The sequence below is a fragment of the Miniopterus schreibersii genome (assembly GCF_964146895.1).
Source record: "Miniopterus schreibersii genome assembly, chromosome: 2".
Classification (NCBI taxonomy): Eukaryota; Metazoa; Chordata; class Mammalia; order Chiroptera; family Miniopteridae; genus Miniopterus; species Miniopterus schreibersii.
The window spans coordinates 23,872,699-23,885,549 of record NC_138102.1 but is presented as its reverse complement, the minus strand read 5'-3'; the positions used below and the strand labels follow the sequence as shown (position 1 = coordinate 23,885,549).

General features: G+C 39.9%; 1 protein-coding gene across 1 annotated transcript in view; it reads right to left on the bottom strand.

Moving 5' to 3' along the window:
* The window catches only part of HOOK3 (hook microtubule tethering protein 3), a 75,606-nt gene extending 62,755 nt beyond the window's left edge, over nucleotides 1-12,851 (bottom strand). The window contains exons 1-2 of the mRNA XM_081127030.1: nucleotides 12,503-12,851; nucleotides 7,003-7,088 (exon numbers count right to left, since the gene is read on the bottom strand). Of these exons, the coding sequence (XP_080983156.1) occupies nucleotides 7,003-7,088; nucleotides 12,503-12,559 (143 nt within the window). The 5' untranslated portion in view covers nucleotides 12,560-12,851. The remainder of the gene's footprint in view (nucleotides 1-7,002; nucleotides 7,089-12,502) is intronic.

Here is a 12,851-nt window from a genome sequence, read left to right as displayed (position 1 = left end):
ACATAACCTGTAGACACCACACTAATATCTAAAAATTTTAAATAGACATAATTTTAAATAGACCAAAAAAATATTATGAAGGTTAAAATAAATTTTTCAGTTACTATTTCAATGACCTCCACCATTTAATACTTCAAATGTCACCAACAGTACTTCTAAAATGTTAATTTTTTTAAATGACATAAACAGAGAATCTATTTTCTCAAATGTAAGTATCAGACAAAGTTGGACACCATTCCTGTTTGCAAAAGGCTTAAAATCTAAGATAACACTGATGTGGACAAATAAACTGAAACAAGGACAGACCTGAATATACTTATAGTTATTTTTCTTAGGAAAACCTCTCAACTTCTATAAATACTAGAAAGGAAAGAAAAACAGAACAAAACATTTTAGCCCAGCATGATCCTCATTTCAAAGGTTCTGAAACTGATGCGCTAAGAAATTATCTGTTCAAGACCACAGAATAGTCTACGTTCTTTCCCATTCACTTGCTGTACTGCCCAATACCTCATGTCTGACACATAGTAGGTTCTCTATAAATATTTGTGAACTGAAATGCATTTGGAAAGTGGCAGCACGTTCATTTAATAGCCTTCCAATCTACTACTTGGGCAGAATATAGCAAGATTAGTAGTCTACAGCCTTCCTATATTCAGTGTGACTTCTCCTAGTAATAAACTTTGACTCACTATGCAGGGATCTAGCCATAACTCTGTTTTAATAAGTAGTTAAAATTTCAGCATTTAAGGTTCTTCCATGTGTTTTTGTGGCTTGATAGCTCATTTCTTTTTAGCATTGCCCACCCCCCTTTTTTTCAAAGCTTTATTAAGATGAAATTGACATACAATAAATACACTTTTTAAAAATATATATATTTTTTAAGTTTCTCTTTTTTTATGTTTTCTAAGTAGCCCTTAACTGACACTCTCAGGCCAGGATAAAACAACATAAAAGTAATTTTCTCCAAAATCTCAAAAGATTGTGGTTCTGCACAGATATAGAAATAACAACGGATAATCTTACTGGGAGTGTTCTTCACAAGTGAGAAGCTAAAGATAGCTTACTATGTCCTGATTCCTGCTAAAAAAAAAACAAAACAAAAAACAAAAACGAAACTTACAAAACCATTTCCTTAGATTTTCCAGTATTTGGCTGTAGCTTACGTACCAGCCAAATGCCTTCACAGAAAACAAAAAAATAAATTTTATTTCTACTGCTAAAGTTATTTAAGCACTGTAATGTTCTTATTAAACTCACCCAAATTAAGATGGGGTCCAATACACACACTCTATTTTGATTCCATTACTTAATATGGCATTTCTATTAGCAAGCCTTAGTATTTTTATAGATATTTTGTTTCTTAGGTCTATTTTCTTTTAATTACATAATCTTTTAATTACATAAAGAATATTTTGGTTCCCTGCCATGAGATGTTTATTGGAGAGTTAGCTATACCCAAGGGAAATGGAAGCATGTGTCTGCACAAAGATTTGTACACTGATGTTCACAGCAGCTTTATTTGTAATAGGCCAAAACTAAAATAACCCAGATGTTCATCAGCAGATGAACAGATGAAAAGGTCATGCAATAGCCATACAATGGAATATGTACAACCTATAAATACAGGCAAAAACATGAACATATCCCAAAACTATTGTGCTGTATGAAAGAAGGCACGCCCCTTCCCTCAAAAAAGAAAATATACTGTCCACTGATATAAATTTTTAGAAATGCAAATGAATCTATAGTGACAGAAAGCAAATCAGTGGTTGCCTGGACATAGGAAAGGGGTGGCAAGAAGGAGAGACTGAGGACACTTTTTTTTTTTTTTTTTTAAGAAAGAGAGGAAGGGGAGGAGAGAAAAAGATTGATTGTTGTTCCACTTTTTTTTTTTTTTTTTAAGTTTCTCTTTTTTTATTGATGGGGGAGATAGAAACATTGATTTGTTGTTCCACTTATTTATGCATTCACAGGTTACTTCTTGTATGTACCCTGACTGGGGATCGAACCCACAACCTTGGCGTATCAGGACGATGCTCTAACCAACTGAGCTAGCTAGCCATCCAGCGCATGGAGACTTTTTGAAGTGACTGCTATGTTCATTATCTTGACTCTGGTGCTAAGTTTCATGGGTATCTACACAGGTAAAAATTTATCAAATTCTATACCCGGTTGGCATGGCTCAGCAGCTGAGCATCAACCTACGATCCAGGAGATCGCGGTTGGATTCCAGGTCAGGGCATATGCCCGGGTTGCGGGCTGGATCCCCAGCAGGGGTCGTGCAGGAGGCAGTAGATCAATGACTCTCTCTCTCCCTCTCCTTTCCTCTCTCTGAAATCAATAAAAAATATATTTTTAAAAAGTGCATTTATTGTATGTCAATTTCATCTTAATAAAGCTTTGAAAAAAAGGGGGGTGGGCAATGCTAAAAAGAAATGAGCTATCAAGCCACAAAAACACATGGAAGAACCTTAAATACAATATTGCCAAGAAAAAGAAACTAACAAAGAAAATTCTGAGATGTCCTAGATGAAATTACAACATGCCAAAGGGTGGAAGGAAAAGACAAAAAAGTATTAATCAGTTAACCACTGCAGTGCAGAAACAAGAATAGGCTGCTCACACCCCTTGGTGTATGCTGAGATTATTACATTAACTTCCAGGAGGCTATTTCTTATTTTTCTTTTTTTAATATATCTTTATTGATTTCAGAGAGAGAAAAGGAGAGGGGGAGAGAGAGAGAGAAACATCAATGATGAGAGAGTCATTGATCGGCTGCCTCCTGCAGGCCCCCGACTGGGGATCCAGCCCACAACCCAGGCATGTGCCCTGACCTGGAATCGAACCCCGATTGCCACGCCCAGCCGGGCTGGAGGCTATTTCTAAGAAGGGAGACTAGCCGGGTGCTGTGGGTCGCCAGGAGCCCCCACTTCTTGTTTACCCATAGGTTTATGGACTCTGCTGAACTAGCCCTGCTTCAGCTTCCCCCTCCCCTTCGTCTATGGCTAATGTAAATTCTTTCACAACAGCTTACATCTTTCTCCCCACTACCTGATGTATAAAAATGCCTGCAAAACTCTGGGACGAGGGATATGTTGTCTTTTCTACCTAGCCATGCTGCTGGTGGTTTAGACTCCATGCCCGAAGACTGACCTTCCTTTTTGCTAGCAATGGCCTAATAATAAACCCTTTCTTTTAAAAAGACTTTCAGCCGTGGAAGTTAAAATTTTTGTTTAGCAAAGTCCATCTGAAAAATGCTATATATACTGTATGATTCCAACTACATAACATTCTGGAAAAGGCAAAACTATGGAGACTGTAAAAAGATTAGTGACTGGCAGGGGGTGGGGGGAGAGAGGGAATGAGTAGGTGGAACAAAGGGGACTTATGAGGTAGTAAAACTATTCTGTATTATACTATAATGGTGGATACATGTCATTATACATTTGTCAAAATCCATAAAATATACAACACAGAATGAACTCTAAATTTGGAACTTCGGGTGAAAATAATGTGTCACGTGGGTTGATCAAATTGTAACAAATATATCACTCTGGTGGGGATGCTGACAGTGGGGGACACTCTGTGTGTGATGGGGGAGGGAATATGTGGAAACCTGTCATACTTTTCCCGCAATTTTTAAAAACTTGTTTATTGTAGTACAATATGCATAACAAAATTTATCATTTAAACCAATTTTAAGTTCAACAACATTAAGTACATTCACACCGTTGTGTAATCATCATCATGTATCCACCTCTGGAACCTTTTCATCCAAACTCTTTTCCACTCAATTTTGCTGTGAAACTAAAACTGCTCCAAAAAACCAAAATCTATCAATTTAAAAAGAGAAAAGCAGGGGGACATGATCCTACATGAACAAAAAGAGAGAGGGAAGACAACAACAAAATTTGGGAAGTTGGGCAGTAGATGACCAGAAAATGACTTAAAAAACTAGAGAAAAAAATAAGTTATACTAACAATAAGCTTACTCAGATCCATTCATATTTGATAAAATTTCTACTAAAACTACAAAAATATATACTTTTTTACTTATCAACTTAGTGAAATGAAAAGATATGCTATTTCCAATAAAACTCTCTCCTTGGCACACATACTCTACTGGCTTTCCTCATACCTCTCTGGTCCCTCTGCGAATTAATGTTTTAACCAACAATTAAATGTCAGAGTTCTTCAAGGCTCAGGCTATGCATTTTTCTTCTTACCCTATACTCTTCCTCAAGTAATTAAATCCACACTTACGACTTCAATGAAAAAAATACCCAAATTGATTATCTCCAATTTAGGACTCTTCTTCTGAACTCTAGACTTGTATGGTCAACTACTACCTTGGCATTTTCTCTTAATGTCTCAATATCATTCAAATTCAATGTTCCCCAAACTAAACTCATGACACTCCTCCATAGCAGATCCTCTTTCAGTGTCCCCACATCAGTAGCATTTGTTTACGTTAGAAACTTAAAAGTCAATTTGATACCTACCTTTTACTAACTAACCCGTATCAATCATTACAATTTGATTTTCTATACCATTTTGAGCCCATCTACTTATCTCCATCTCCTTCACCACCTCCTAGTCCAAAGTACCATAATTTCCCTTCTGAGTTACTACAAATTTCTTTCCAATCAATCATCCCTCATCATTACGGTCTTTTCCAATTCATTTTATTCATGCAGCCAGAATATTTTCAAAATGTAAATCTGATCATGTTACCCCCCGCCATCCCTCAACTGTTTCTCATAGCCCTTGGAATACAAACACAAAGCCTTACATGGTCTGGGCTCCACCTACCTTTCGATCTTTATTTTATCCCAGGCTCCCCCTCTCTGCTTTAGCCACTCTAACTTTCAAAGCACTACATACTTCTTTGCAGAACGTGTTATAGTAGCAACTTTGTTTTCATGTTTATTTAAAATCTGTTATTTCCCCAGGTTATAAACTCTCTGAAGGCAATTTCCCTATGGGTTGTGGCTTATCCTTTTATCACCAGTGCTTGACACAAAGTAGCCATTCAATAAATATCAAACTGGCAAAAGAGGAATTGAACTTCTGGTGAAGTTGAATATATTACACACTTATTTAAAATAGATGATATGCAACAACATGAACTGCATAGATGCTATAATGAGTGAAAGAAGTCAGACACAAAAGACTATACACTGTATGATTCAATTTATAAGATACTCGAGAACAGGAAAAATTAATGCCATCGAGGTCAGAATCATCTTTGGGGCAAGAGGTATTGATTAGGGAGGGGCATGAAGTGAAACCTGGGGCTAGAAATGTTATATATTTCAATCTGGGTGGTGGTTATATAGATGCGTGTATACATACTTTTAAAGTATGCTTTTCTTAACACAAATTCATCACTTTTTAAGTATGCTTTTCTTTATGTGTTAAATCTCAACAAAAGGAAAAAAGGAAGGAAATTTGGGGGGAAAAGTTAAAATCTAAGTATCGATGAAAAATATGCCCACAAGACTAGTAAACTAAAATAACCGTTTTGTAGAACACCGAACATAATGGTTTCTTATGATCTTCATTTGGGAACTCAACACAGTCTTTCTTTTGGTTTCGGCAAATGAGAGAAATCCTATCCAAATAAATTTAAGCAAAAAATTAATCTACTGACACATGCCTGGAAAGCTCACTTAGCTCTGTGTCCACATGCCCACAAATAATTTTTATTAAGAACTTCAGTGAAACTCCCTAGGCCATTCAAAGGCTAAAAGTTATTAGGATACCACTCAGAGGTGACCATGAACATCACAAGATCACTCTGGTCAGGTTTCAAATGAGCCTTCTTGAGGTGCATCAAAGTCTGTATACCTGGAAAGACTGCCATGTAACTTCCAGAAGAAAGCAACAATAAGCTATAGTTTTCAAACATGAGTTCCCAATGCTAAAGGAAAACAGATTCTCTGAAATGCAGGCATTCGAGCTGCTTCACAGATGGGCAACTGTATAAGACTCACTGTAAGGTGAGCAACAATAAGAATTCATTTAATGATGACACTGGTTCTCAATAGAACTTGGGGAAATCCTAGCTAGTCATATGCAAACCTTTTAATACCATCAGGCTGAGAAGTACTCCAAATTGCATCAAACCTAAGGAATTCTTAAATTCACAGGTAATTCTTTATTTGAAAAATTCCCATGTCCAAAGTTGAAGATAGCCATACAACTATTATGTTTTCAAAGTACTTAGAAGGAAACAATCAGGTATGTTTTATATATCCCAAATAAATACTTCATTCCCTTAGTCATTCAGTAAACACGGGCACCCATGATGCAGACTGAACCATGTGAAATTGCTGATATTTGACCATTTTTGACCTACAAAAAAGGTCATTTTCATATGGTTCAACCAAACACCAGGCACTGCCCTAGGTGCTAGGACACAACAGTAATCAAGACAAATACCCTGCCTCTATGTGGAGCTTACAGTGTGTGTGTTGGGGGGAGGAGGGGCAGAGAAGAGGGAGTAGCAAATAACAAATAAACAAGCAAATATATGAAATATCAGGTAGTGCTAACATACTTTGCCGAAGAATACAAAGGGTTAAACGGGATACAGAGCACAGGGGGATGTTGTTGCTTATTTTATATGGGTGGTCAGGGAAGACCTCACTCCTACATTTCAGCCTTATTACTAAGAGTGAGCCTCCTAGATTCTTCTACAATGGTAAAATCTGGTTACTAACATGACAATTTCTGCCAAGCTTACACTGAAAACACAAGAACAAATAATTCTGTTAAAGCCACTAGAGTACCATAACTATTACAACCCTAATTAAACTTGCAGCCAATCTCTACCTACACAAGTACATACCATCAAAATTATCACTGCTGCTTACAGTTCTTACATTACGTGCAACACACATCTCATGTAAGCACTTTATTTTTTGTCCATGTTTTTAATCTAATCAAATATCCATGTATAAGAACATATAAAAAGATAAAGCAATTTATTCTTACATTTTTTGAAGAACCTGGGCCATCACAACCCCACTCGTTAAATCTTCCACGGTCTGGCATGGTGCATCCACATTAAATGTCTGGATCTGAAGGGATAAAAAGATTCCATGGTTAACTATATAGATTTCTTAGCCTTCTTTTTTGTGACTACCACATGTTGGGGAGTTTTAATAAATTTTGAAAGGCACGAGAATTGGAAATATTTTCCTTTATGAGAAATTTCCTGCAGGTTACTACTGTAATTTTTTCCCTTTGGCAAAAGAGTATCCTTTGTGGAGGATACTGGGTGTCTTCCCAGCATCCATTCTACTCATAGATGATCAATCTAAGATAGTCCTGGTACCCTCATCCCCTCTACCAATGACTGACTCAGGGATGCATAGGGCAAAGACAATTTTGACCAAAGAGAATGCAAGGGAATGCTTACTTGAACTTTTGGGAAAGAAGAGCCGATTTCCTCTAGATGTGAATATATATGTTGCCTCCATCACCACTAGCAGTAACTTTACGGCTATTGAGGGAATCTGTCTTAGGATGAGGCCAATGAAGTGGAATGCAGAGAAGAGGTGTAGGAAAACTAAGGCCTGGAGACCAAAACTGAACCACTAAATTAAAAAACCTTGAAGCCTCCCTTGTTTAAGCATGGCCAAAAATATTTATACAAATGTAAAAGTCATTCTATGGTTAGGCTAGATATTTAATTCACTTTGATTTTAATGTATTCTGAATTAGAACTAACTTTGTATTGGTCAACAAGATGTGGCCAAAAAATAGTAGAAATTATTTCCATGAGTAAGATAATATAGCTGAGCCAGCAATGATTACACCCAGCAGTGCAGCCAAGACTTAGAAGGAAATAAATCACCGAGGACAGACAGATACAGGCCATGCTCTCACACAGTTTATAGGTCAGTAAAATGAAAGAATATTATAGGAAATGTAAACACCAAGCACAAAGATTAGAAGTGCGAGTAGGATCCAATCCAGGAATGAAAAGCAGCTTGGTGTGGATGGGGGGAGTGGAAATTGGAGGAAGAGATGGAACATGGAAAAGAGTAAAATGGTGTAAGGGTTAAAAAGGAAGCATTATTGTGCAAAACCTCATAAGTCACTTTATGATTTTATCCTAAGAGCAATGGGGAGTAAGCAAGAGTGTGAGGCCAGGAGATCTGCATTGTACAGGGGTGGGCAAAAGTAGGTTTACAGTTGTGAGTACACAAAACACAGAATTTATTCTTGTATTATTATTTATTATTGTATTTTCCATGTGAACAACTGTAAACCTACTTTTGCCCACCTCTGTATAAAGACCATATGATTCTGTTGAGAATCACTATCATCATTAAATGAATTCTTGCTTTTGTTCACCTTGCAATGACCTTGGAAATATTGGGACTAACACTCAGGTGACCATCTGCCCTCACACACATTTTTATTGATTGGATTATATATCTCCAAAATACTTCAGGATAGCAGCACAATAAAATTTAAAGATAACTGCACCCAATTGCATTAAGGCATAACGTTCTACCTGAAGGGTCATAACCTCTCTTTTAATTCCAAGAAGCCATTTTAACACCACCCAACCTCCACATCACCCTCCCCCACAAAAGCATGAGAAAAGTATAAAGCATGAGATCACCTGGAATTAGTGTTTCTAGAGCAAAAGTTCTCAACCAGGAGCAACTTCACTCTCAATGAGGCATTTTTGTTTCTAACAACTAGCTGGGTGCTATTGGTATCTAGTAGGTAGAAGCCAGGGATGCTACTACTAAACATGCAATACTGCACAAACAGAGCCTACAACAAAGAATTATCCAGCCCAAAATATCAATAATGCTAAGGTTAACAAAACCTGCTGCAGAACAGTCATTTTCAAAGTGTGGTAGCCCCAGGCCACTAACAATAGCATCACCTTGTTAGAAATGCAGACTATGAGGCTCCAGCCCAGATCTACTGAATTACAAACTCTGGACCTGGGGCCTAGCATTCAGTGTTTTAATGAACCCTCCAATGAAGGTGATCAATACTAAAGCATAAGAGCCACTTCTTAGTTCTAAATTGGATGCAACTGAAACACAGAGGTGAAATTACTTGTCCAAAGTCATCCACAGTTAGTATAAAACAAAAATCAGAATTTGAACCCAGGCGGTCTAATTTCAGAACCTATACTCTTAATTACCATGTTATACCAACGCCCAATTAAAAAAAAAATAGAGCTTTAAAAAAATATTTGCTTTAACTTTTGTACATCTGATTTCACTTGTCCATTAGAAGACAAAAATTGTTTAAGGATGGACTTAGGCAGAACACAGAGAATGAAATGGGGAAGATACCATCATAAAAATTACACCCTCCCTAATTTTATACACTAGTGTTCATTTTATAGGCTGCTAAATAAGTATGAAAATTATAGGGATATGATAATGTTACTGGGTTTCCCAGGAGAAATGTACTGAGCCTGTGGGATGATTCTTTTTCCACTTAGCTTCTTGTCATTAACTGGTCGATTCCAGGTTCTTTCTGGTGTTTCAGTCTCTATAGCCTAGGAAAAAGCAATGCTTTCATGTACAGCTCAAGAAATTAGGCTTGACAGGTGTAACAGGCAGGGCACATTTTTCTAACAGGTAAGAATCCATTTTTGACTCAGGGTGGGGAGAGGAGGTAGAGATTTTCAAGCACATCTTGCTAAACTTGCTTGAAGCATAAACTTTGATTTGGAATTTAAACCTAAGATGTTTTCCATTGGTAAGGTCATACTTTGTCTTTTCATAAGCATTCCTCTTTCAACAAAAATTTGGAACATTTGGTTCTCGGGCTAATAAGCTCTTTGATACAACAGCAATTTAACCAGCATTTGGGGCAACGAGATATTTCACAGAGTTGAATTCTGCATAGGTGACTAACAGTCATCCCTTTAAGTGCTGAGCTTTTATTATTTTTACCATTTCTAGTGGAAGAACTTCTAAATCGTACTACATACCTCTTACCTCAAACTAAATGCCATACTGTAAACTTTTATTTGAGATTCGGGATCATAATTATGATCTTCAATAACTGAACATGGGGACTCTTGAAGTATCTAAGCTCAAAGACTGAATCACCCAGACTGAACTTTTGAATTCTTGAATCTCCTATGTTACTGACAGCTGTCTATATTTTGCTGAGTGCTGCAGTTACCAAGAAACCACACAACCAAGCTGGCAGTAAGTTTATGTCAAATAAAGTAAGTTATTCTAAATGGGAGTCTTTTCTTTGGAATGTACTGTATAAATTTTCTCCTCCCATTTAATTTTAGAATTGTGTTCAGCATTAATCTGGCCTCCAGACATGAGGGGAGCTATGAGGCTGAAGGTACATTTTCAGGTACCTCAAACATTTTCCACATAAATATTTATTCTGTTTTTTATAATGACAACTAAAAGAGAACAAACCTAGCATTTAAACTCAACTTCCTTTGGAAACATTTCAATGTACAATGTTTTAAAATGTTTCCAAATCTTAGAATGGTGCATCTCTGTGTGAACTCTGCTCTCCAGTTTTGTCCGATAATCTCTAATCTTCTCTTCCGAAATTTTGCTTGATGAGCCTTCCAGGGGCATTTCAAAAAGCTCTTTCTACAATGCCATATTCCTTGACCTCTCTACAGCTGATTACCTGTTTTGACATTTTACCAGGTTCCCAATAGATGCTCTCATATTGTGTGCTTCTGTCGGTATCCCTTTAAACTTCCCTCTACGATTCTTCCTCTATTACACTAGCATTTCTCACTCAAATAACTGCACTACCACCTTTTTGCAGATGGCTCTGAAATACACCTCTTTGTTTCCATGACATGTCTTTCTAGACTTTAAACAATGCAGCCCTACTTCCAATTCATTTAGCTTCCTCATCTTTGCCCTCATGCTTTTTTTTAGCATGGAGGAAGGCTCTACTTTGTACACACTCAAAAAAGCACATCTTAAGATCTTTAATCTTCTGTTTACAACCTCTGCCAAACCCATTCCTTCCACAGTATCAAAGAATGTGGTAATTCTTTCTTTTATCTCTCCTCTGCCTAGTCAAAGCTTGGCCACATTGTGCAGCTTATCACTTTTTCTCTCCTCTAAAACACGGCAGTGAAACCCATCTCCCCACCTGAAGCTGGAATCCATTCCGGTTGCAAGCTGTATGTTAATATTATTGCAAACAATCTGAAATCCCAAGAATGGACTAATATAAAAGTTAATGAATATTATCAAGCTCTGCCATTGTGTGTATTGCTTCAAAAGACATCATTCGATTCACGGCATAAGCCAAATTATGAAAATCTCAGACGATTTTCATTACGTTTGTTAACAACCAACCTAAGGTAATAATGTGTCTCTAACCTTTCCCCCGAAGTGCCCCACAGAGGAGAGTGACGTCGATACACTCCAGGGATCTGAACTCTGAACTCCAAACCCAGGGCACCGCTAAATCAATTTCTTTGACATCTGTGTTTCACATTGAACATTAATCCAAACGAGGTAGTCACCTTTGTAAATATACTGGTGTTTTATTCTAGAAACGGGATTTAACATTTTTTAGCAATGAATCCAATGAATGCTCCAAAAGAAGCACCAGGCTTCTCCCGCGGCTCCGACGACCTCTACGCACGCGCGCCCTCGCCAGCCACTGACACGGCGGTTTGAGAAACACACAGGCGCGGGGTTTAGGTCCAGCTCCTGAAGAGGCTGCTAAGGGCACGAGCGCTGGCATCAGGATCGAACACGTATTTACATTAAAACGTGAGCATTTTCAATAAGCGTTTAGGAAATTAACACGAGAATCCCACAACGCTGCCCCTGAAAAACGTCCTTTCACTGCTGACTCAAACGCCGTCCAGATGTGCTTTTTATCTTCGCCACCCGTAATAAGTACCTCCACGCCGCTTCCTTCCTAATCGCTGAAGTGCATCTCGCATTTTTAAAGAGTGTTTCTGCGTACCTTTTCGTATTTTTCCTACCCTCCCTTAAAAGTACTTCTCCTTTCCCGGGGGCCGCCTCAGCCCTCGAGGGGCTGCGCTCCATCTTCCGTGAACGTCACAACAAAGGCGAGGCGCGTCGCGACCGGGGTCCCGAGGGCCTCTACCGGCTGCCCCAGGGGCAGGGAGAAGCGACGCGTCGGTGTCCCAGGCAGCGCGAGAGTGAAGCGCCAGCGCCTCAGCAGCTGCAAACCCTAATTACAGTGCCGCCTGCACCCCATCATTAGCCTCCGCCCGGCCAACACCTCAAGCCCGGCAAGTCTCCTTCGGACCCTGGGCCGAACCTCCCGCACCCAGCAGCGCCCCGCCGACCCCCGCCCGGCCGCGGGGGAAGACGCGGCCCGCACCGGCGTTGCCCGGCTCCGCCCGCCCCAGGCCCCGGATGTGACGGCACCGATGCCCTGGGCACTCGCCCCCCGCGACGAGCATGGGGGGGATCCCGGAAAGGCGGCCTGGGGAAGGGGGTCTTCCCCGTACCCACTGGTCACCACATACCCAAGTGAGAAGGCTCTCGCACAGCTCCACCCGCTCCGCCGACTCCACGCTGAACATCTTCCCCTGCTGGGGCTTGGCAGCGCCTCCCCACCTCGCCAGAAAGCGCTGCCGCTCGCACTGGGGCCGCGTCGGAGTCCCGGCAGCAGGTCTGTCCTCTTGCCCACCTTGTCGTCCGGCGCTGGCAGCGGCTCCCGCACCGTCACCCCGGGTGCCCCTCCTTTCCTTTCACTGAGGACGCGCGTCCGCTGCGCGCGCCCCCAGCCACGCCCGCAGCCCGCGTCCCCGCCCCTAGCCTTCGCCGGAGCCGCGGCCCACAGGCCACCGCGCGCAGTCGCGCTCCGGCGAGCCC